The 26,147-nt window shown below is 34.6% G+C and overlaps 1 protein-coding gene across 4 annotated transcripts in view; it reads left to right on the top strand.

Moving 5' to 3' along the window:
* Window positions 1-26,147, top strand: part of LOC123717618 — a 97,858-nt gene that overhangs the window by 40,037 nt on the left and 31,674 nt on the right. For 2 of the 4 annotated variants that reach the window (XM_045673701.1, XM_045673700.1), the window contains exon 1: window positions 21,230-21,436. Coding sequence is in view for 1 of the 4 variants with exons in the window: in XM_045673699.1 (XP_045529655.1) it covers window positions 14,184-14,277; window positions 15,764-15,896; window positions 17,872-18,001 (357 nt within the window). In the remaining 3 variants the exon portion in view is untranslated. Of the gene's footprint in view, window positions 1-9,521; window positions 9,584-14,173; window positions 14,278-15,763; window positions 15,897-17,871; window positions 18,002-21,229; window positions 21,437-26,147 lie in introns of those variants that run through there. The other 2 variants (XM_045673699.1, XM_045673702.1) reach the window with 2 other exon arrangements.

Below are 26,147 nucleotides of genomic sequence, written 5' to 3'. Positions count from 1 at the left end.
CATAGCGATTCAAAAGAGTTATTCTTGCCAGTTCTTCTTCCTCCAGGCCCTCGACTTGCGAACTGTAAGGTTAGAATTAATTTAACTTCTTTTGACGTTGACAAGTGCTCTTGTTTACCTATATGAATAAAGTTTTTTTGACTTTGGACTTAGTTTCCCCACTTAGACGCTCATTTGGTCCTGGGAAAGTCCTTCTAGAAGCTCAGAAGTTTCCTTGGCATTTCGCAGGCTTCAAACGACCTCACTGCTTGGAGCATTTCTGCTTAAAAGCCACAGCCACACATTCCAGGACTACGTGGGTGTCTAATTTCTCTGCGCTGAAATAGCCTCTTTGTAGACATATTTATTAAGGAGACAGTGGTAATTGTTCCTATCATTATTTCGAGATTAGTTCTGTTGGGATTTCTAAAGGTCATTAGCTAATGCACAAACAAGTCATTAGAGCTGGACTTTACAATTGTGCATTATACAAACATGCAATAAAATTCAAAATTATTTATTCATATTGGTAACAACACTTATGAACGTCAAAAAAGAAATACATAATAAATGCTTCTAATTTTACATTTACTGCCAGTCCTCAAATCAAGGGCGTAGAACGGAAGAAAAGAACTGGCAATGAACACTACGCAACTCTTAAAGAAAATCAGTGGCGTTATAACCGTTTTAGGACTGGTCCTCAGATTTATGTATGTGTTTCGTGATCGTTTGTTCGATCTAATAGGCTAGTACGTGATCAGCTGTGTCTGACACAAACTGTAAATTTTTTGGGTCTAAGCCAAGCTGGTCACAATGTAGTCCTTCGACCAAACGTTAAAAGCGCACATTAAAAGACAGTCCATTGGTGCATAGGCGGGGATCAAAATTACGACCTCAAAGATGAGAGTCGCACGCTGAAGCCACTAGGCCAACACTGCTGTCAATATTCACTTCATTCACTAAAACATCCATTTATTACGGTAACCCATCATACATCTGACCGCGCCTAGTGTTGATTAACCTTGATCAATACGAGCCCCTTAAAGTATATATAGCAGTGTAAATCTAGACTTAGGATCAAATTACAAAAGTTCGTCGGCACGCGACTCGTGTGAGTAGAACTTCGTTATTGATTTAGAGAGCACACGGATGTGTTCAAGGGGCGCTACACATACGTGACTAGCTGTAATCAATGTTATATATTTATTTTGTCATGTGTTTTCACGGCTTGGGTAGGCCTATGTCAGGACTGTAGCAAGGAAAAAGGCATGATAATAAATAAAATTATATTTTAATGGGACTGTAAATAAAACGGCCGGTTACTTAAAAGTGCCACACATACACACCGCCAAGAAGCATACGTGTGTTGCCGGCTTTTAATGTTATACTCGTTGCTTAAAGTCGTATCGATGGTGGCTGATTCCACAAACTCACTTTGTGGTGCCCCAGGCGTCAGATGATAAGGACGGATAACAGACTCCTGGCGTTGCAGGTGCTCATGCGGTCTTTAGCATCAGATGAGCATCTAGTTTCCCTGAAAAAAAAAACTTATAGAGACTTAAATTAGGTGGAGGTTGTTGTGTATGTTCAGGTATATGTTAAATATAACACTTTGTTTGAAGCTGGATAACAACTGGCTTTAATTGTTTAAAACATGCTTATAACTACAACTTAACTTATACCTAAGATATCAAAAAACTAACTTGACTTATTGAGAATGTTGTATGTGGAAAAGCTAAAGGGCTTTGGCTTCAAGTGTGCGATCATTGCCATTGTTTACGCTTCTAAATATTAACTAAAATATATACATGTAACTTAACTAATGTTAGGTAACATAACTGGAGTTTATATACTATCGTTTCAAAAGCCGGCGACCTGAATTCTTAAAAAAAATTTGTATCACAAAGGCGTTAAAAATTCAATAAAGCACTAAATTTGAAATTGTAATTTTCCAATATCGTGAAAACTGGGACGTTGAAGTCTTTGTACATAATCCCGTCGTGAAAATCTAATAGACGAATTGAGGACGATTCAAATCATTGTGAATTATTTTATGTAGCATTGGGCAATCGGTCAGGATGCTCAGCTGATAGTTACATAGCCACTCCCATTGCGAGAACTCTTTAAAGGATCCGAAGTCGAATTGGTTCGGAAATACTTCAGTGGGCAGCTGGTTCCACATACTGGTGGTGCGCGGCAAAAACTGCCTTACCTCGATCAGTTGTCGAACGAATGGTCACGTGTTTAGTACACAACAGTCCAATACCACAAGCGACATGATATGTCGCTAGTTTGACCAATTAGAATCAAACAAAACGCGTTATTTTTGTATTTTTTATTCTACCCACCAAAGGTTTTTTTCGATACTAATGAAAAGTTTTATATTAAACAAAAAAAAATTGTTTCATTTCAATTCATCTCCACTTTGACCACACAAAAATATCATAAAATTCTGACCAGCTGTTTAGGGATTTAATTACAAACACATACGATTTACATATATGCCCGCTGTTTTGCTGCATAGATAAATAACTTAGATACCGACTGCAGCGTCATCTGCCGGGCTGATTTGTGAATCTGAACCATCCAGAGCGCCACTCAAACGCATTCAAATTGGTCTAGCCGTATAAAAGGAGTTCAGTGACATACACGTACAGTAGAAGTATGTATATACGGATAGGCATAGTTTAACATCATTCAGATTAGCCACGTATACATCTCAAATAACTAGTTAATAGAACACACATAGTGTAGAACTGTTAAATATATATTCGATGGATAAAACCTAAATGTGTTTCTGGTATATGTATATGAAGAAACAATATTTAGAGTTGTTTATTTTACTTGAAAACAATATTTATATTGTCTTTTGTTAAAATAGCTTTACACATTTAAATAATTATAAGTTTTGGAGTTTACTCCTTAAGAAACGATTCGAGTTATAAGGTCCGGTACGGAAATTTTATGATGAGTAAAATCAAGGGTAACACGAAAAGTTGAGGCGTTACGTACAAAGAGACAAACATATATATCTGTAGGATTGAACGTGTAAAAGAATGATTCCATCTCATTCTCTATCTAAAATTGGATTTGTATAAATTGAACACAATTATTATTGTTATTATTATTATTTATATTCTTTTGTAACATACTTTATGTAATACGCTTTATTGAAGTAATATAAATAATGCGAATAATTACAGATATATGTTTGTTTCTCTTATAATTTTAGCAGATGCGTTCATTTACCCATTTTTTCTATTCGATATATATCATAATTATCGTTCGTAAGGAGTAAACTCCAATCGTGCGTCGTAGCTGACACACACACACATTTTTTTATATAATACTAAGTAGCTTTGATCCGTTCAAAAAGTGTTTGTATTAACAATATTTATGTTATTTCTTTCATTTTCTTAACCCTAAAATGTTCTAACAAAACGTCTTGTCCACAGACTAACAAACAAATTAATTGAAACATCTAAAGATAAAAAATCTAAAGAGTCTAATCTAAGAAATACAATTATTTCTTTACATATATTCTATATTTCCTATGGCTGATTTTCAGTTTATAGATTAATCTTTAAAAATGTCTTCTTTTAGGTAAGATTTAAACTTAAATTATATAATCAATTTACTGTCTAAAATTTGTAATATTACCGCGATTAACCAATTCAAAAGGACATTATAGATACATCATAATGAGCCTAGTAGAAAAATTAGGAGGGCTGATAGCGACATGTATCTGTCTTTAAAAAAAACATTGTTTGTAATGAAAAATAAATTTCTTAAATACATTATATTTCGATGGCGGAGGAGGATAGAGGTGATGAGAACTTGCAGAAATTGATCATAGTTGGTAACACAGTATGTAAAATCATTTGGACCGATCAAGTGAAAGACTACGTCCTCAACTGAAATAAGAGAGGCACTGGATAGGAAGTTTGTATCTCCCTCCTTTCTGGTTTCTTCTGTTTATGTTTGTCATAGTCATTGTATGATGATTTGGTATTTGAAAAGACTACCGAGACTTTTTTTACGCCGCCTTTTTCTCTCGGCCTACATCCTCTGTCTTCTTTGCCGATGAGTAGGGATGTCTTTCAACACAAATTTAATAACATTTTATTTACTTTACTTATTTGTCGCTCACACATGACCTACCGACTGAAGAGAGAGAAAGTATTTAGCAACTACCCTCACAATTTCGACAATATATATATATATATATATAAAAGGCTGACGACGGACCTGTTGAATGGAAATATAACAAACAGGAATAAAAAAACTTAAACCGACATCGCGCACTTAACCCAAAAATAGATGTGTCCAAAGAGTATAAAGGAATGTCTATTTTGAGACTTACTCTACGTGTCGTTTCAATCGGATCAGTCTGGAGCCTCAGCACAACAGTTTTGTCAAATTTTCGTCTATTAATTTGATTTAATTATTTTTTGTCATTATCTCTATAGTGTATATTAATCTCTTCTAGGCAACCACTGTGATAAAAATTGATGAGGTAAGAAACAAATACGTAAAACGTATAATTCAAATTCAAATAAATAATTTGTTGGTCCGAAAATAAAGATTTTTAATTTAGGACTAACACAATATACTGATTACATTATCTTAAACTTAAAAAATACTATCATACCTGAATATAAAGGAACGACATTAAAAGTCTATTATTTAAATTATCAATCCCTTTTAAAGCTTTTTACAATAACCTCACTATTAAACAATTTTAAATTCAATTATGACTTTGACTTCTGTCAACTTCAAACCAAGTGCTTCTGCCAACCGCGATGGCTGCTAGCGCCACCTAGTATATAATAAATAAACCTCCTAGTTTTGTTTACATTTCATATTACATACTTATTAAGACAAAACTAGTTGAACATAACAACGCAATTAAAACACATGTAAACAGTGATTAGGACATATGAAAAATATGCAGATGAATTTTAGTTTTTTACTCTTAGTAAAAACAATTCTTCATACAATTTGTACATATTTTATAATACATATTAAGTATACATGCATCCCCTCGTAATTATGCGACTGGATTTCCAGCTTTCTAGCATCAAGGTCGTCATTGATGGAACAAGCCGACCTTAAACCCGAGAACGCTGGGATCCCACAAGGCTGTGACCTATCCCCAACCCTGTTTGTTCTGTATATAAATGATACTTCTGAAAATACTCTCCTCAAAGCCTCAGCCAGCATCAGAATACTGAGCGTTGACATATCGAATGACGTTTAGTAAGGCGAGACGTTACTGCACTCCGAGTATAGATGGTGAGCCCTATGTGGGGCCGAATTTGTGCTTTATAGAGTTGAAAGCGGTGGCCAAGTGAATTGTGTGAATGTGAGTTGCTTCGCGTCTCTCTTTTGCTGCAGTTATGACCAGCATCTAGATTGATTTATAAGGAAGATTCAGAGGGCTTAAAGGAAGTGATGATATGTATATAAAAAATCCTGGAGCGAGCATTGTTGCAATATGCAAGTGAACAGCTTGCTGTGCACCAATGGGCTTTCTATGTGCGCATTTAACACTCACTCGTACGGTGTCGATCGTGTCGAAAAAGACCAAAAGTCGACGGCGTGTGTCAGGCGCAGGAGGCTGGTGAGGCACCTACTTGCCTATTAGATTGAATAATGATTATGAAACAGATACATAAATCTAAGGCCCAGAACTAAAAGGTAGCGCCACTGGTTTTACGTGCCAGTGCGTGCATGTATACGCATCAAACATTACCAGCTTATAACAGTTACTTTCATATATCGATATAAAGATACAACATATTCTTGCTCCAATTCCCACGTTGAGGTTATTGTGTTGCAAGGCATTGTCGAGTATATATTTCGTCCGTTACAAGGTTGCATTTTTAAATATATACATGTCCTAAAGAATCTGGTGGCGTCGCCCGTGAGAAGGACATTACTGTGAGAAAACCAGTTTGGCAATTACCCAAAAAGTCGACGGCGTGTGTCAGGCACCATTATTGCCTATTAGATTTAAAAATAATTATGAAACAGCTTCAGAATTCCGAGGCCCAGACCTGAAGAGTTGTAGCGCCACTGAATTATTTAAACGTAATTAAAGGATTATGTACAGCAAACAGAAGCAAATAATTATTGAACCAGGTACCGCAATACAAAGAGAAGAATTGATGAAGATATTGTTGAACACTTTTTAATTGGATTTTCCTGCTAGAACCTGGCCTAATGTGATTTAAAACTTAAATACTAAAGGTTTTAACCCTGAGGTGGTCAGTTCGAATGTTGTATGCTTGATTATTTGTATTATATAATTATATATATATGGGGATTCATTCGTATGTGTATATATATGATGAAACGTCACGAAGATGTGCAGCGTTTTTGTCGACAAAAACATTTTGCATATTAGAACTTCCGATGTCATTTTTGTTGCATAACGTCTTGTGCAGTAAACGCAGATTTTTATATATCTATATTGTCATTAGCACGTATATAGTGTGTAAACAGTGTGAATATAGATATACAAATACATGTAGTGATCATATACTGGTACATGATTATTTATTGGGGCTTTTACCTTAGTAATAATTAATATACAAAGAAGTTTCACTTCTGACATGTGTACTATGTACGCACGAACTTTTTTATGTTTATAAACGTTCTGACGCCTCCATTTATATATAGCGATATTATATGGCAGAATAAAGTTTGCTGGGTCAGCAATTCTCACTAAAGCATCCTTATCGATCTCTCGTTGGAAATGCTATTTTGAGGAACATCAGGATATTAAACATTCCGATCTCCGGCTTCGAAGATCGACTGCTATTTATAATTTATAATGTTGAGTACATGTAAACACTTTTTTCATTATATATGCTCTCTGGTACATTCGTAATAACGACCTCTCGGACCTTATTACAAGGGTCGTCATCACAATAACAAAAAAGTCTTTTTTGATCTTTTTTTGTTATTTAACAGGAGGCAAACGGGCAGGAGGCTCACCTAATGTTAAGTGATACGGCCGCCCATGGATACATTGCCACGACGCTCGCAAATGTGTTGCCGGCCTTCTAAGAAATGGTATCCTAAATACTTGCGCGGCAAAAATCGGAAATGCGGACGAGGTGCTACGGATAGTATTTTGTATTCTGCCTTGACGTCCAATGATGAAACTCAGCTGCAGGTATTAGTCCGAATAACTTCTGGACACCACGGGCGTAGTGACACGATCGAAAAGGACAAAACCATTCTAATTAGTAACTTAGTGTGAGTGCACGTTAGTCTTTAGTGCTAATCAGTGGTAAGTGAAAAAATAGAACACAAGAACAGAATGTCTTCCCTTTATGAGACACTGTAATAAGTGTTTATGGACACTTTCATATATTAAATGTCCATTTTAGTAAATTAGGTTAGACTTTCAAGACTAGAAACTTCTTCATGACCTTATTTTTCAAAAAAATGATGTACAGAAACAGAACAGAAATTGGTTAAATAAAGTTAAACATAAGGCTTTTATCATAGACATGAATACAAATAATACAATTATTTCATTTTACCTTATTACTACTAAGATTATTACAGAATTTCATTAATTGTAATAGAATTATTAGTATCATTGTTATCGTTTTTATATATTTTTATAGGGACAAGAAAAAGATGGTGCTTAACCGAAAAATGTGACGCGTAACCCAAAAATGTGACGGTTTTTTTTTTCCAACGCCGATAAATGAGTTTCGCTTCAAAAAATGTTTTCATTATATGACTAATGTCCTAAACACTTGAGCTCAGCCTTTAGCTTCGCTTATCACCTCGCTCCAAGTCGTTCCGGCTCTTTCTGCGATGATGCTTCATGATGTAAGGAATAGGAACGAAACTTTTAAAATCTTAAGTTATGTATTTATACGTTTTTAATGGTTACTATGTAGGTAAAGAATATTGTATGTATTAGTGTTGGAAATAAAAACCTTCAATAATCATGATTTCTATGTTAATGTGGACAAGTGTGTACCACTTCCCAATTGAGAAAGGAAGAAAGGATTAGTTAGCAAAGAGAGTCAGGAAGTCCATAGCCTTACAGAAAATGAAACCGTATGTGGATAATCTAATGTGGATTTGAATCGCCAAGTCGAGCAAAAAAGCGTGTGGCCGAAACAGCTCTCTTCTTTTGACTCTCCTACAACTTAACTGTGGTGGAGGAGGCTCATCTGATGTTAAGTAATACCGCCGCCCATGGACAGCTACATTGCCTAAAGGATCGGAAATGCGTTGTCTTCTTTTAAGACTTGGCATGCTGTTATCAAGTGACCAATGTTTTTACTTAAAACATAAAAGATTTGTAATATTGATATGGTCGGTATACGATGTTGTTAGGTTAGTTAATTACGAAATGACTACAGACGCAAGGTCCCTTCAGTAGGAGCTGAATTAACCGACTCGGTATCACAAGGATCTCACTTGGGGTAGAAGAACTGCGTTGCGAGACTTGAATCAAATCAATGAGAAGATCAGGCAGTTGCCGCTGTCACATTACCGTTTTTCTTTGTTGAGAGTACCCTCATAATAATTAATTATATAGGGGGTAATTTGGTTCGAAAATTTATTTAATTTATTTGTTATTTTAATGTCAGTTTTTCTATTACTGTTTCGTTAATCTAGTAATTTCTTCCCTATAATTTGTTTCTTAGGTGTTTTTTTTTTAATTGGCATGGCACAAGGTTGGGGAAAAGCGAGTATAGTGATACTATCTTAAGAAATATAGTGATATCCCAAACGCTATTTCAAGTAGAAATTTTTACTATATCTACTGGCAAATTTAACATATTATTTCATTGTTCTAGAACAAAAGAATTGTTAAACTTGACCGCGACCACTCTGAAGCCTCTCATGAAAATATATTGAATCCCAGACCTGAATTAAAATACGAAATTGAAATTTGGATTTACGTTTTGAATTAAAATACAATTTTTCTTAAATGTAATAGGAGACAAATAAGCAGGAGACCCACCTGCCAGAAGGCTCGAAAGTGCGTGACCGATCTTTTAAAAATTAGTTTAGTAGAGTTCTTCAAATTAGCGTAAACTTAAAAGGCCGGCAACGTACTCGCGAGCCCAATTGAGTCAATACAAGTCACGTCAAATCATTTATTTCAATTAGGCCTATTAAAAGGACACTTGAAAGTCAAAATTACAAGTCATAGAATGACTAGTTTCCCCTTCCAAAAGGCAGTTTCATTTGGAGAAGAAACTACATACTTACTCTTTAGTATGCTATATTTTGTATACATGTGATAATAATATATGAATATATACCTAGAACAAAACAACTGCTACTTAAGTAGGCGCATGTTATAAAAAACAATGCAGCAGATAACTATATTATTTCGTAGATAGTGATTACATATCTTGAATTACAGCGTTATTCTTTATAAAACACGAAGAGCAGTAATCTGTTAATGTTGCTACATTAACACCTGTATAGCTTCAAAACGATATCCTTTGGAGTGCTTTCGCATTGTGAATTAACAAATGTTTTTTCCATTCCAGGTCGTGTATTGGTAGCCGGTCACCATGGCAACCGGCGTAGTAACAGATCCATAAGTTAAAGGGTATGTATTAGGTATTCGCTTTATGATGTGATGATGCATTATGAGGACACCCCACACCACACAACAACCATATTAGGTATTACTTAGATTAGAAATAGCCAAGGTCCACAAAATCTTCCATCAGACTCTTCAGTCAATACTAATTTGTCAGGTGTAAATAAATAAATAATTTCATTAACACCTGACGCAAAGACTTATTACAAGTTTGTCCCCTATTTGTGTGTGTAAGTGTGTGTGTGTTATTAAAATAAACTTACATACGTTAATGTTACTGTCAACATTTCCTGATGGTATATAGGATCTCGCATATTAGTATGTTGAAGAGCTGTTTCTGTTTTTATAAATAACTAGATACGGTCATTCGAAAATATCAAACCTTTTTAGTAATTAATACCAACATATGCTATGCTACATAGAGATGCTTCCCGTATCCGAAATAAAAAGCAAAAATATGTAATCTTACCAATCTTCTCTGAAAAATAAATCGAAAGTTACTTGAATTGGTCCAGTCCTATCCTATCCTTAAGTAATTGTTATCATCCATTTAGATTTTTTAGCGTATGTGTTAAATTTACCAGAAAAAGTTACCAGCAAAACACCGGATTAGGTTCGAGATCGGCACTTAACACTTGCTTTCTTAATAAGTACTGTTTTATCCGTTACAATCCGCGAAAAGTTGGAAAGAGAAGGACCTGAACTACTATGTTGGTTCTGCAGAAGTAATTTAGAAAAAGACTTAAGACAGTAGTTAAATAAGAAGTATATTATCATAGTTACAACTGTTATAATCAGTAGAACGCCCAATTGAAATCCAAATCGCGTTAAAATATCAAGTTTCTCTCGATAGAAATCTTCGCTGAATTAATTAAGAGAGAAAAACGTCTTCTTGATAATTAAATTGCTGACCATTTAAGGTGTCTCTGCTTTTGTACGTCATTAATGGTCACGCTCCATGTAGATGGACTGGACACATGAGAGAATACAAAGATAAATGGACGAAGTAAGCGATGGAATGGCTTCATGTCTTCTTGGTTTTCTTAAGACGAAGACGAATAAAAAGATGGGAATATGAGGCTACGTAAAGCTAGACATTGAGAAGTTGAAGCTCTTAGAGGAGGCCTATGTCCAAGGACGAGCTGGAAAACAGACATGGCTTCCCAATTAATTATTAGTGTTTATAGGACTTGATATATTTGTGTAATATGATGAGTATTTTATAGTAATTTATGCTATTATTATTGGTCACGCTTGTTAAATCCACTAGAGTGCCACCTTTATTATTTATGTTTAAAGAACAGGAAACGCCTTCTATAGCACTTTTTGCCTGACGGCTCGGGAATGCCTTAAGAATTGTTACGCTCTTGAAGGATAATTATAACAAAGTTTGCAATATAATACCTGTTGTTGACTCACTATCTTAATTAGTTATAAAATATTAAATTTTTGCAACAAGGGTTTTTTATTAATGCTATTCTAAAAGTTACGTTACGTTCAGCTGCGGTTCAACCGTCTTTCATTACGCTTAATATTTCAATCTTAGTTCGAGTTCGAGGGCGGTTGTTACATGCATGTTCAAATGAATGAAACTCTTTGTTTTGAAGCTAAGTGTCAACTGGCTTTTATCGTTTAAAACTAGGGCTTATAAGATAAAAATAGGGGTAGTAGGGTTGCAAAGCTGAACTGTATCTTATCTATAGGTGCTTAAAACTAAGTGACACTTGTGTTTACTATAAAGATTATTGACACATATTCGACATTATCGGAAACGAGAATGTTATATTACAATTTATTGGCTTCAAATGTAAGATGATTTGAATTAAAAAAAAAATTCAAAATTCTTTATTTGTTCAGATATATGTACAATAGAATTCAGATTGAGGCCTCCCTAGTAAGTCAGAGACCTGTGACGGAAGCTTTGCTCTACTTTAAATTTACAAAGTTTCATCAACCAACACAATTGGTTTAAAAAAAAAAAAAAAAAAAAAAAAAAATATATGAATATATTATGATGACTATGTAATGTGTTTGTGAAAGACGAAACAAATGTGAGCGCGTGTTGCATGAAAAGATGGATTAAGGAAAAAAAATTATTAGATAATTTAACAATGCTTCTGTATTGTTGTAGTTAAGTGTACCGAGCCAATGGTTTAAAGCCATTGTAAAACATTTGGTTTTTTCTTTTTATACCAGGGGGCTGTTCGAGTATTACGTAGGCACTATAGGGGGTAGGGGGGAGTCTTTGATCTTCTTATTTAGTGATTACGTCAACAGTAATTATTTACTTTTTTACCTATTACCCACACATTGTCTATGCTTGAAAACGGAATGCATTTTCGAAAATTTCTACTAAAAATTAATACTGTACTGTACTATTATGTTTGAAAGCTTTGCTTACTTTTGCTGACAAGAGGAAGGGGATAAATTTTGGACGGCCCCTAACGCATATATCTGTACTTGTTACAGTAAAATATGAACGATATACAACTCTTTACGATAAGGGAAACGAGAAAATCTATTAGATTTTGTCCCGTTCTAACAGTTAAATGTTCATACATTTATCTCGCTCGCAGCCTCCTATCGATCGCGCATGTGACCTTGACCCTGTGGGTGAACAGCACCCTGACCTTGCTCGAAGGGAATTCTCCAACTTTGTGTCGTTTCAACCAAGGATTTTGTGCATTTCTCTTACTATAATGAAAAATGTTGACTACCATTCGACATAGCGAGTTCTGCTGAGGCCAACATGTACACCACCGAATACATTGGCTGGTGCATGATGGCATGTGAAGATCGGCCGGTAAGCCGGTATCAGAGACAGAGTGGAGGAGGACCCGATGCAAGTGAAAGCCAGCAATTGGCCGGAGGTAGCACAGACCTTCAAACTTACCTATTATTGATAAGCCAACCGCTTACAAGCCTGCTGGTGTGAGTGTAATGTTACTATAATTTAACATCAGAACAGTCTCCTGCCCAATTTCCGCCAGTATTAAAAAAGCTGCCCAGCGGTACTTCTGAACCAATACCACTTAGGGTCCTTCAAGAATAGCCTTGATTCTTAAAAAGATACCAATGCTTGCAAGTCTTCTAGGAGAGTGGCTATGAGCAGCATTTTATTAAAATCAGAAGAGCCTTTGTAGTATAATAATTCTTTTCAGATCGACTTTGGTACACAAATAAAAATGAATAATTGATATTATAAGGTTGAAAAGATTATTCTAAGATTTGGATCTTGCTTGATTTCTGCAGATCAGTTTGCCAGTCGGCAAAGGACTCTTCCAACCTTTTCCATTCATATCTTTCTTCGGCCACTCTGTTCATCACTCCTGCCACTTGTCTGATGTCGTTCTCCCATCTTTTTGTGGGTTCTACTCCTTTTGCGTTCTTTCCATTTGTCTTTTCCTCTTATCAGCCCAGCCCATCTCCGTGTAAGTCTTATTTTCGAGGTAATGTAATGACTTTTGTCTTGTCTCTTACTTGTACCGTTCTATAAAAAAATATTTTATTTTATTCACGTAAACGATAATATTACAAAGAAAACTACAACCCGAGTCTCGTATAGATAATAATTAACGAAATTCCAAAATGGCTTCCCTGAATACAATTTAACCAGAAACCATAGAAGTGAGATTAACGTAAAATCGCAAAGGAATTATAATCTGCTCATCAGTTACGTCACGTGTCAATGTCAAAATATGTCGAATGCCACTCTCATATACATTCATAAATATTTTTGTGCCATCTACACGACACTGGCGAAGTATCTTGTGCCCAGTTGGCATAAATAAAAGCCATAAACAAGAAAAAAAGATTTTTTTTTAGAAGTCTACGGGAATGGATGTGTCGATGTAGACATGGGGGGAAATTGGCTATGACAAAAATGAATCTGGAATTGTATTGGAAAAACACCTTTTGTATGGCAATCAAGGTTTATAATAATTTACCCAAAACATTAAAGGTTTCCTACAAGATTTTTTAACAATCGTTTGAAATTTAATTTTTGTATTAATTTGATAACGTAATAATGTGATGATTTTCCTGTCTGTTGCCTGGAATAGATCGCTTATAACTTTTATGTAATACATTTTTTGTTTTTTAGTCGCATACATTCCGGTGTCTTTTTTTAATTATTAAGCGTGACTCGATAATTATAATTCTATCTATAATATTCGTTTTAGTAGGAATTAAGCCAGCTATGGATATATCTCACGACTCACACACAGATAGTGGGTTAGGGAGCGTTCAAGTATAACGTCACGCAATTTTTGGAGATTCTTGCCCCCCCCCCCCCCCCCCATGAAACGCGCCGTAACGTTTCTGTTTCCAATAGTAAAACGTTTCGTGACCAACTCCAGTGAGTCTTTACACCTAAAACTTACCATGTGGTATAAAGTACTGGAAAGTGAAAAATAATATTAACAATAACAGGTAATTCAATCCCCGCCCCGCATCGTAACGTTAAGAGAGGGACCCCCCCCCCTTTCCCCAAAATGCGTTACGTAATACTTGAACGCTCCCGTATATCAAATGTTATATAAACTTTTAGACTGACATCTAAATAGAGATAAATACAATGTATTATTTTTGTTTCAGGGCAGTGCGGATGTCGGGCGGCGGCGCGGGGCTGATGTCGTGCGTGCGTGAGGGCTCGCTGGAGCCGCCTTACCGACCGCCGCACGCCGAAAACCACTCACATGGTAGGTATACCAGATAACTACAGATTTGACTGGACATTACTGCCGGTGCATCCATAAGTATTAGACAGCTGACTTAAAGGTAATTAGGGACAAAGTTTAGTATACAGCATTCTTTTGTCTCGCTGCTTCTGAACCCTGAATCACTTGGCATTGGCATCAGCCTCCGGTTAAAAGATAAATGTAATCCCATAAGTGTCCCTGTGGCCTTGGACACCGTAGTCTTCATACGACATCATATGCCTTGCCTCCGTCAATGATTCAGCCATTTTGAAGCCCACAGGCATCGCTGGAGACGATGCTAAGCGGCCGGATAGGATATCTTTCATTGGACGCTACTTGTATGAACTTAATCCCGTCTCACCTTCAAGCACAATAGCTGGCCTCAGAGCAAAAGTAAGAGGCTCAAATATAAAAGTCTTTCTTCTGACTTTGATTCTGTTCCTGTTGGAGTAGAGACTCTTGAGCCGTGGGGTTCAGGTGTGCAGGCGCTAATTAAATATTTATTTTGTCCTGGTAGTACCAGCCCCAGAACTGCGGCTTTCCTTTTTGCAAGGAACGTATCATAAAAGTACAAATTTTAAATTTGTTTTTATTTTCTATTTATTCATTTATTATGTTTATAATGCAGGCTCAAATAAATTTTAAAAACATTTGAGTAAAACGCAATAATATTTCATTACTTATACGAAAGCATGTGAAACGTGTAAATTGCAGTCCTCGGTGCTGTGGTGGTACAAAACTAATCCAATGACTTCCATCAAGGGCGTACCAATTTTAAAAGGCCGGCAACGTACTTGCGAGCCCTCTGGCAATGTGAGTGTCTATGTGCCCCCTGATATAAAAAAAAGTGCATGCGCCAAAAAACACATGTCAGAAGTGCAACTTTTTTGTGCAAACTATTTTTTGAGTCTTGTTCATATTTATACAAATCTAAAACATTACATTTCCGAGACTTAAAGGGAGAGAAAAAGGAAGATATGTCAGAAATTCAATTGACATTAAAATGAGTGTCGAAAATTAATAAAAATTATAAATTCTACTTTTTTTACATAATTCGAGGCTATTTCTGACTAAAGCATTAATATAAGTAAAATATGCAATATAAGTTCATGTTTCAACATTATCTAAATATCTTGTAAAAATATCATCTATTATCGTTCTACTCTTGCTCGATGGCTATTTGCTTCATGCTACGTTCACCCTTTCTCTCTCTCTTTCACTCGGTCTCAATCTCTCTCCCTTTTCTTCGACAAAAATGCTGCAATAAATTTACCCTCATGAGCCTAAAAACGAACATCCTGCTCACTTCCCTGTTTGAGGGTCTGGTAGAAGAGGGAGTGAGGTGTTTCTAACCAAGGTCCTATGAAACGGCTTTGATGATAATTTCTGTATATTCGGTAGGTCTGAGAATATGTCGTAAACTCGATAATCTTCATGTGACAAAAGTCGGCCAGATGTAAACTATATATGACCTGCATTTTTCCAGGCGAAGGTCGCACTGGTCGGTTCCTGCGCGGCTTGCGCCGTATGTTCAAGCGGCGGAGAGTGGACAGCTCTCCGGACCCTAAAAGCAGTTCTACCAGCGAACTTCTCGACGCTGAACGGCAGACCAGGAGAAAGTAAGTTATATATTGATTGAAAAAAATCATTTTCTATAGAAAATGACTTTTTCTATAGAACATGACTTGACGAACCAAAATTAAAGAGACGAGTGAAAACTATTCTTATAGTACAAGTATTCTAAACTTATAAATCTTTATAATATATTTATTAATAATTTTTATTTACTTTTTTCTTTCCTCACAGTGGTTGCCTGGAAGAGATCGCTCGAAAGCGATAAGGCTGCTAGTTGCCCTCCTTTTGATTTAGTTATGTTCATTATTTTTATTTTCTGTAGTGTAACGAAATGTTAATAAATAAATAAAAAAAATCCTGGTATTATGACAAAGTCAAAAATCATTTATTCATATAGGTAACACAATGTACACTTATGAACGTCAATAAAAAAGAAATATACATTAAATGCTTCTAATTTTACATTTACTGCCAGTTCTCAAAGGGCGTAGAACGGAAGAGAAGAACTGGCAATAATCTCTCCGCCACTCTATAATCGCCAAGTTTTTTTTTGTATTTCACAACGTTTGTAAGCTGCAACCATAACACTATGTTCCACATGACATCAGCAGGAGGAGCTCGCACTTACATCCTCTTGGGAACAACACGCAAATACATAGTCAAAAATAACTAACATCACCGCATACACGAATTCAACTACGACCAGTCACCACAAGTAATATGAGAAGATGTATTAGATTTTTACCATTATTAGATATATACAATTAAACTATATTTACAATTTACTTAACCTACAAAGTATATTTTTTAATAATTATTTAAAACAAATTCAAAAAGTTTGATCCCTGTGGCAGTGTACCTTTAACATTGGCAGCATTTCCTCGCTGTATTGCTATACTTATTCGTTAAGCCAGGGAAGAACCAGCTTTGGGGTCACCAGTTCTATCTACCAAGCGCCAAGTTAAATCTTAACTTTTTACCTTTTATATTAAATATAAAAGGAACATGTTATAATTGATTATATTTTTTGTATTGTAGATAGGTACTTATTAACTGTGTTTGGTGTTTGATTTATAATTGTTTAGATATTCTAGTACTAAGCAAATACATAAGAACTCGAAAAATACTTATGAACTTATAAAAAAATACCGAAAATCATGATGAGCACTTCGAGTAATAAAAATATTTTAGAACTTATAAACACCATATAACAAAAGCCTTTCGTCCATAACTTAAACGATAATATACATTTTTATGTAATATTTCTTAGGTCTCCCATTGTTACCGCCTCGTCTCTTTCACGATCTGATCTTCACCTTCTGGCAGCTCGTCTTACGATCTCTGTTTGACGGCGTCTTTTCCATCTCCCATCTCTATGACACCATTATATTGCGTCTTTCGTGTAACGTAATTTATTTTTCGAAACATCTTTAAAAATTGAGAAAAAATTCCAAGGAGAATTGAAAGAAGCATGGCTGAGTGGAACTCTGAGACATAGCAAAAGAGCAGAAGATAATAATCACGACGAAAGTAGAGGACTTTATAATGAAAATAAGGAAATTGAATAGGCACTGGACTGGGCTCATGACGAGAGTGAGTAACTTGGAAAAAGGAAAAGAGGAAGACAGAGCAAGAGATGGGCAGACGATATAAAGAGAAAAGGAGGCACAACTTGGACAAGAATAGCTAACATCAGAAAAGAATGGAAGCAGCTGGAGAAATATGTGTCACAAGACACGCTGATTACCTAAAACGGGTCATGTTATGTATTAGAATTTAGCTTTATTGTGTAACTTAAATAAGTGTTAGTATATTATGCTGGCTGTCAGAAATAACGGCTTAATAATATTTAAGGAATAATAGGCGTTATATTCATATTTTTAAGCAACTGGAAAATGGTACCAATCACCATAACCGGCCACATCTGATGTATTAGATTATGTTACTCAAACAAATATATATATATATATATATATATTAAATATAAATGACTCCAAGTTGCATGTGTCATTCTTTCAGAGAGGGCATCTACAGCAGTGGTCTGTCAGTGTCTCACGACTCGGTGTTCACTGGCGAGCGATCTGGCGACGAATCGAGCGATGAACGACCGACTCCTGCGCATCCTTTGGCCGTCGCCACCTCACACAGGGTATGTAATGTTAATTAACAATTATTCCGTTCAATATTAAATGACTGAAATGGACAAACCGTTTGAATCAGTACTAGTTAGTCTTGTGCTAAAGACTGGTAAGTGAAAAATAGAACACAAGAACAGATTGTCTTTAATAGTGTAAGTGTCATTGGACACATTACGTTAAATAACTTTTTATAGTTAATCAAAGCAAGTAAGCATCCTATGAATACTGGGTTATACTGTGTTATAAGAAATCGCGTTGTGGGATTGTTCCCGTCAAACCATTTTTTGAACAATTGAAAAACTAGCAAGACAAATTTATCGTTATTTAGTTTAATTTTATAACAACAAAATTGCAATAGTTGCAAAGGTACGAACTACAGAAATATAACGTGTTATCTCCGCGTTATAGGGGGGACGAAAATCGCGTTATAGTAGGGTTTATTGTACTTAGCACTAAATCACCTGCAGCATGAACACACCCCACCTTCACGTAGATACCACAACCGAATTAGGTATTAGTTATTATTATTATATTAGGTAAAGTATATTTTGTTGATTTTTTTTTCGTAAATTTTTGAAGCCTTTTGTATATTCCAGCTTAGGCGGTTTTTTGTATATTTTTTTTACATCGAATGAATTCGAATTTAACATATTTCCAGCTATTGACACTATTGATAATCACGCCATCTATGTTCAATAATATGAAACATATTAATTTAATTGATATAATAATAAATGAATTTAAAAATTATATAACTAACTGTAATATAGAAGTATTTGAATATATATTTAAATTAGATGTAAAAAGAGAAGAAAAATAATAGTGTATACATATTTTAAGTTTTAGTTCCTAGTATAAGAGAAAGATGGCGCTATATAAAGTTTCCAGATACAAAAAAAAATGTGTATAGAATCTTGTAAAATCTCCATACTATATATACTGAGAATTAAACATCGACAAGAAGAGTGTCAAGCAATGCAATAGGCTGCTACTTCCCGAAAGAGTTAAACAATTCAACGGAATGGTTATATGTATGTTCATAGAACTTAACCAAGTTTTGACACTTTGAATTAATTTAATGACGAAAATGTATGTTGAACATGACTTTAAAATTTACATAATATATTTTATCGCAAGTCAAGAAAAATTCCATCCATTTCTGAAAAAAAATGATAAAACTACATCAATTTAATGTTTTACATAATTAATTGTTATAACGGGCCGGCGCGCCTCAGCGCTCCAGCTCTCCACTGCTCAGCGCAATCCACCCTGAGACACTGACACAGCAATTCGTGCTGAGATAGGGCCTTAAAGCGGATGCGGGCGTTAAGGGGAATGAACGAGCATACCAACTTGCAAAGGAAGGGAAAGATGATAGAAAAATGGAGGCTCAGATACGACGAAACAGCTGCTAAAACTAAGTTATTTCTTCCAATTGTTCTTTCGGCCTTTACGACCTTTTCGAACCAATAAAACCAACCGGAGTCATTACCCAGATGTTGACAGGTCACGGTGATGTTTTGTCGAAGCTTTACAGGTTCAGGGTTAGACAAAGTGCTGCCTTTTCTTGGAGCAATACAGCTGAAGAGTCGGTGTTACAAGTCCTGACCGACTGACCTTTGTTTACGATTGGTATAACACCGAACAAGCAATAGGAATGAAACTAACAGACGAACTTGAAAGAAATAATGTTCAACAGTTACATGAAATTCAGTGTTTATTCATCCAGGTAACCAATACCATATATGTAAGTTATTGAATGACTCCAAGGACAACATATTCGGAGAATTACCTAGAATATATCTATATATATATATAGAGAGATAGTGCAGACAGGAGCGGGATTTGAATGGCCAAAGAAAGGTTGATACCTAGGAAAGAAAGATATGCTAGAAATGTAAAAGTATTCAAAATTATTTATTCATATAGGTAACACAATGTACAATTATGAACGTCGAAAATAAAATGATGCTTCTAATTATACATTTACTGCCAGTTCTCAAATCAAGGGCGTAGAACGGAAGAGAAGAACTGGCAATAAACTCTCCGCCGTGTATTGAAATGATATCTGAAATAAAAGTATTTTATTATAATTACTTCTTAAACTACACTGACGACAACAGAGGAATGCTAATGTTAAATAACGTTTAAAGATTAACGACACGAAATAGAAAGTCTCCAAAATCACATGTCACGATAGAAAATACACAAAAACTAAGTGAAATCAACACAAATATCTGCAATACAATGAAGTTGGTCCCAATGACCAATTTGGTCATACGTACTCTCGCCTTTGAGTTCGTGGATTGAACATTTCCATATGCGTCGAAGTTAACAGACGTAGAGATTTAGGGTCGAAAGTTAGCGGCATATCTTGTCAATTGTCATTGACTTGTCATGTTTTTGACACGCTGAGTCTCGTTTCTATATGAGGGTAGGACTTCCTACTAAAACTACCCTATCCAATGGTGTAGGTACTGAGACTAGAAACAAATATTCCTTTTACATTCCTGTCACACGTTTGTCCCCATCGACTAATGGTCCTGTTGACAGATTTTGTCGGATTTACAAGAAAACTGTGATGAAGAATGACTCGGTGGATTTTCAGCAACTCCATGGACACCTGGCCTTTTATTTCTACATATATTATGTGTGTATAGTCGCGGAAGCTCGGAGGACCCATGCGACTTCAATACCTAAAGTCCTCACATGAGTTGTGCTGGGATATTGCGGGCTACTCCATTGTGAGGTAGTTGTATGGATCTCATTGTTTACCAAAAATAAATTAAATATAGGCCGACTTTTAAATCAATAACACTCAGATATGTGTCATGTTATTACTGGTATTAAACATTTAAGATCCTTTAAGATTCCACCTGAGCCGTCTGGAATCAATCAGATGAATTACGACCACTCAAAGCGTGGCCAGAAATAGATTTTCTTTTGTTTATTAGCAATTGATTTAGTTTGGTGGTTTGATAGAAGTCTTGTAGTTGAGCTTTTAGAAATTAAACACTATTAATAACTAATTGGCTAATATACGTATTATTTTCCTGTTGTCATAGGTTCATGTGACGTCAAACAATTTTGCAACCCAAACACCAATGTTGTTACGCTATTTTCAACCTTAAAATCTGTTCAGAAGGATCAAAATAGCATACAGTACGTTGAGACGAGATCCCATTAGATGCGCGAATGTACTCGTTTTCCCTGACTCATGCAGTCGCCAGCCTCCCGCGCCGTGGGCCGCCGGTGTTCGAATTTCGAAATTATTAAATCGTGACAGTTTTACGCGAGTTCCAAAGAGGTTTTATTGCGTTTTGAATTTCGAATTACATTTGCGAATTGGATTTTTGAGAGTGTTTAAATTTCGAATGTGACTTGTTACTTCGAAAAAGTTGTTTTCAAATTTCGAATGTATTCTAAACACTTGTGCCGTTGGAATCGTAAATATATTCGTGAATTTTTATATTTATATACTAATGTCAAGTGGCAGTAATAACATTGATCAAGCGAGATTCGTATAAGGCAATGAGCTTTATATGACTCATTGGCGTCAAATCAATAGCTATACGGCATTGGAGTTTATTAAAATGGATTGCGACAAAAAAAAGTCTACTAAAGATTTTTATTTATGTTTTAAACAGACTTCAAGGTCTTATAGAAACAAAAATACAAAATTATTAATGCTAAACAGTGCTTAAAAGCTCCTATAACTAACTCTATTAAAGTTTCGAAATTATTAACATAAAAGGTTAAAATTCTACTAACCTAACGAATGAATATACCGTATTGATAATTATTTGATGTGTCAGTATGAGTATGAAAGGAATCTAATGATAATAATTTTAATCTGTATAAGTTAAAAAATGAATGAAAGAAAAAGTGATATTGCTAACAGTTATTGATTTGAAATTCTAAAACAAAAATCCTTTGTTTCATTCCAATATGAAAAACACATAAAAATGTGTACATTGATAAGTTGTACAGCGGCTGTGCGGAATGTTTTAATATAGCAGTTCTGGTGATAGAATTTTCTTAATCAGTCCAATAGTTTTTGAATTAATTCAATTAAAACATACAAGTTTTTTCGGTATTTTCCTTACTAGGTTTGCGTGAATAAATCGCTTGTTATGCTTACATCTAATAATATATACTTGCTTTTATAAAGGTTTTATTAATGAAGTCGTACATTACGTGGTTAGTTTACATTCCTTAATATTATTATTAGTTGTGTAAGTATTTTTTTTTTCTTTTTAGTGGTCTAGTTTTTGTATGGTCCCTTTTAGTTAAAAGCCTCCTCCATATATTTCCATTTCTCTTTGTCTTGAGTAACATTCATCCAGTTTTCCCCCGCTAGAGATTACGTAATCTGTGCATATTTTCTTTTATCGTCCTATACATCTCTTTACAATAGGTCCAGTTTTTAATATAACAAAGTTTTAATAAATAAAAGACTGCAGTCAGGCAGAAAATCACCACCGATTGGCAGTGGCAGTGTTAGTAGAAAACTTGTTACTAAAAATTCAATTTCAAACACTAAATATGAACGAGTTTTCGAACCAGTTTCAAAATTAATTGGCGCGAAGATTGATCGTTTGCAATTCGAACTATTAAATTTATGGCTCCAACGAGATCTACGTTCGCTAAGCATTGGTTCTCTGTAAATCGAAATTTTGTACAGAACGATGCCAAACTACATTATCGCTACGGATATTGAGATAACATGGTAAATCGAGCTGTAGGACCACTGTTGGATGTTTCAATTTTTAGACAATTGCCAATATAATATCAAATAATTTATACATTTGATTGCTCTTATCCTTCATATGTCTCTTCAGCTATTAAAATATGATTGAAAATGTATAAAGTTATAATATATAAATAATTTAAACTAACCACGTAATGTACAGATTCATTAATAAAGCCTTTATAAAAGCAAGTATATATTATTAGGGATGTATGCATAACCTAGTAAGGAAAATATTTATAAAATCTAGTATGTTTGTAATGTATTAATTCATTATGTAATTTTTTCACAATGGACAAATTTCACCAAGAAAGTCGATTGTAACAACTTACCGCTGATTTGTGGCATCTTCAGGGCACGATGTTATAAACAACAGAGATCATTTTAAACAGCTTCCAACATTTATGAGTAATAAATCTATATCCTAATTTTTGAAGATTTTTCTTGTAGAAAAATAACATATCTTTAGCAGGAACATTTTCAAAACTTATATGATAACACTGGAGCGTGTGGTGTGAATGTTAAACATTATATGAATTAGTTTCGTTTACTTCGTAATCCGACACCTAACATAATAATTTTATGTACATGTTCAGCGTCTGTCTCTCATCTCTGAGGTCGTACGTTTGATCCCCGACTGTGCACCAATGGAGTTTATTTCTATGTGCGTTACATTCGCACGGTAAAGAAAAACCATGTGACGAAACCGGCTTACCTTACATCCTAAAGGTGTGTGTCAGGCACAGTAGGCTGATGACCTTGCGTATTAGATTCAAATGCTCATGAAACAGATACAGAAATCTGAGGCCCAGACTTAAGAAGATTTATTTTTATTATGAATGAATAAGACAGAACATAAATTATATATAATACAAAATATACTAAAGATATAGCCAAATATGGAATTCATAATATATACAAAAAGGAGAAAAATATAAAATACCTTTAACTAAGTTATACCTAATCACACCAAAGGGAGACATTAATAAGTATTTATTTAATGTCTGTGTGTGTCCGGGTGTGTCATGTAGAATCATGAATCCTGATTTAAAATAAACATAATAATAATAAAGCCACTTTTATTCCAAAACTTAATATAAAATAAACACAGATGAGTTTTAGTTTTGTTTGTCTACATTAATAAATAAAAAATAAAAAAAAGCCTTTTAATTCTTACAGCTTACAAAACTTGTTTTGTATAACTTCTTGAAGTTAGGTTAAGTTAGTTTACTTACATACAATTATTAGTTTTGTTAGTAATTAAGTTTGTATCCTAAATTTACTTGTGTTAGTTTTTCCTTAACCCTTTACTATTAAACTATTCTTCATATAACTCCTCTGTAGTTGAAGGCCTCCTCCAAAGATAGCCAGTCCTCCCTAGATTGGGCTTATTGAATCCAGTCGAAAGGTTTTTTGATGTGACTAGAAATTCTTCCTTTTATGGTTTACCAATTTCAGTATATCATGAGTATGAAGTCTACATTATTTATTGTTATTTTCATTCGTGTTCTGCAGCATGGACCCTTTTTGGGTAAAAGCCTCCTGAACAGTTACATTTGGATTTTTTCATCCAATAACAATAGATAATAATTAAGCCTAATTTATTCCTTGAAAAATTTACAAAAATACAAATAAAATTTACAAAATATACACATATAAAATATAATTTTTTTTCAAAGACCTCTTATTGAGTATAGGCCTCCTCAAATTGGCTCCATCTCTTTGAGTATTTTCCTCCCAAAATATAAAAATACATACACTTATGCAATAAGTATATTACTTTAAAGTCTAGATAGACCATCTTACTTCACGTATTCAATGCCAAAAAAAATTAAGGTACACTGTTATCAGTCAAAAACATTTCCCCCTTTTTGAATTTATCTAACGACCCGACCAGGAATTGAACGCATCAACGCATAAAAAATCGCATTCAAAATCAAAAATCATATAGGTAACACAATGTACACGTATAAACGTCAAACTCAACAAAATAAATATACATTAAATGCTTCCAATTTTACATTTATCTGAACAGTGTTTTCCTAGTGGTTTTAGCGTGCAACCCTCATCCCTAAGGTTCAATACTTTCCATTTAAACTCGTACATAACAAAATATCTTCAGGTATTTAAAAAAAACAAATCACGAAACAGATACCAATATTATGCCTAAAAGGTAGTAAGTAGTGCATACTGGTTTTTTTATCATCTGTGCCATTTCCACAGATTACGTTGTTATAACTTAGTTACATAAACAGTTAATTCCACTTATGGCAAATTAAAAATTTAGATAATAATGAGTGCGTATCAAATAACACTAGAAAGTAAAAATATACTGTACGTCTCGCCTCTTGAGTTAGACTTTCAAAAATTTCTCTGACGCACCTTTAGTCTTTATCATTTTGGCGCCAAGGCAATACAGATTAAAAATTAGCCATAGATAATGGTGCGATCTCTTAAAGAAACATTTCGAAAATTGTGGAACATCACGTGGTTGTTTACTACGAAAATATTTTTGGTAAATATCATTTTTTATATTATTACGATTTTTCACTAATTCTTTCAGTCTAGACACGATGCGATTGTATTGAATTGGTGTTATGTCGTACTGGCCACTTTTCCCTGAAAAATCTCCTATATATTATATTATATATTTACATTTGTTTCGAAATTTGGGTAACTTCTTGCAACGTAAGAAAATCAACTCTGATGGGGCAGTCAAAGCCGCCTTCAAAGACTTTGATTTCCGTCCGAATTTTTTTTTAGTAAAGGGATCAATGAACTACCTATAAGATGGCAAAAGTACATATGGTACATACTTTGATTAATTAAATATATTCTAATATGTTTTCCCAAATTCCTATGAAGATACAAATGAATATTTAAGACTAATATATATTTATTTATATTTTACGAAATATTTCCTCTTTATTCCGGTACTTCAGTGGTATCTACCTCGTTCAGTTTAATTGGCTCCGTAACCTCGCTCATATGTAAAAGCAATTTCCCAATTGAAATTAATTCAAATGCCACCAACCGGCACCCAAAACACCACCTTTGTTTGTGATAACATTTTGTAAATATGCAACCAAATAACAACCAAAGTTATCAAAAATGCTTTGAAACGACTAAATGACTCGATGTATACTGAGGTGGGTGAAACTGTTCGTGCAATGTGTAGTGTAAGTTTCCTCGTATCTCAATACATTTACCACTTACTATGGAGAATGTTGGCATTAATACCTGCAGCGGAATTTCATCATCGGACGTCCAGACAGAATACGAAATACCATCCGTAACACCTCTATGTCCGTCCCACAACGGGGCGTTTTTTAAGGCAGATTTTGCCGCTCATTATGTGGAGCCAGGAATTTAGAATACTTCAAGAAAAACACTTATTAATTCTTAAA

The sequence above is a fragment of the Pieris brassicae genome, chromosome 13, assembly GCF_905147105.1.
Source record: "Pieris brassicae chromosome 13, ilPieBrab1.1, whole genome shotgun sequence".
Lineage (NCBI taxonomy): Eukaryota > Metazoa > Arthropoda > Insecta > Lepidoptera > Pieridae > Pieris > Pieris brassicae.
This window is presented reverse-complemented; position numbering and strand designations above follow the sequence as displayed.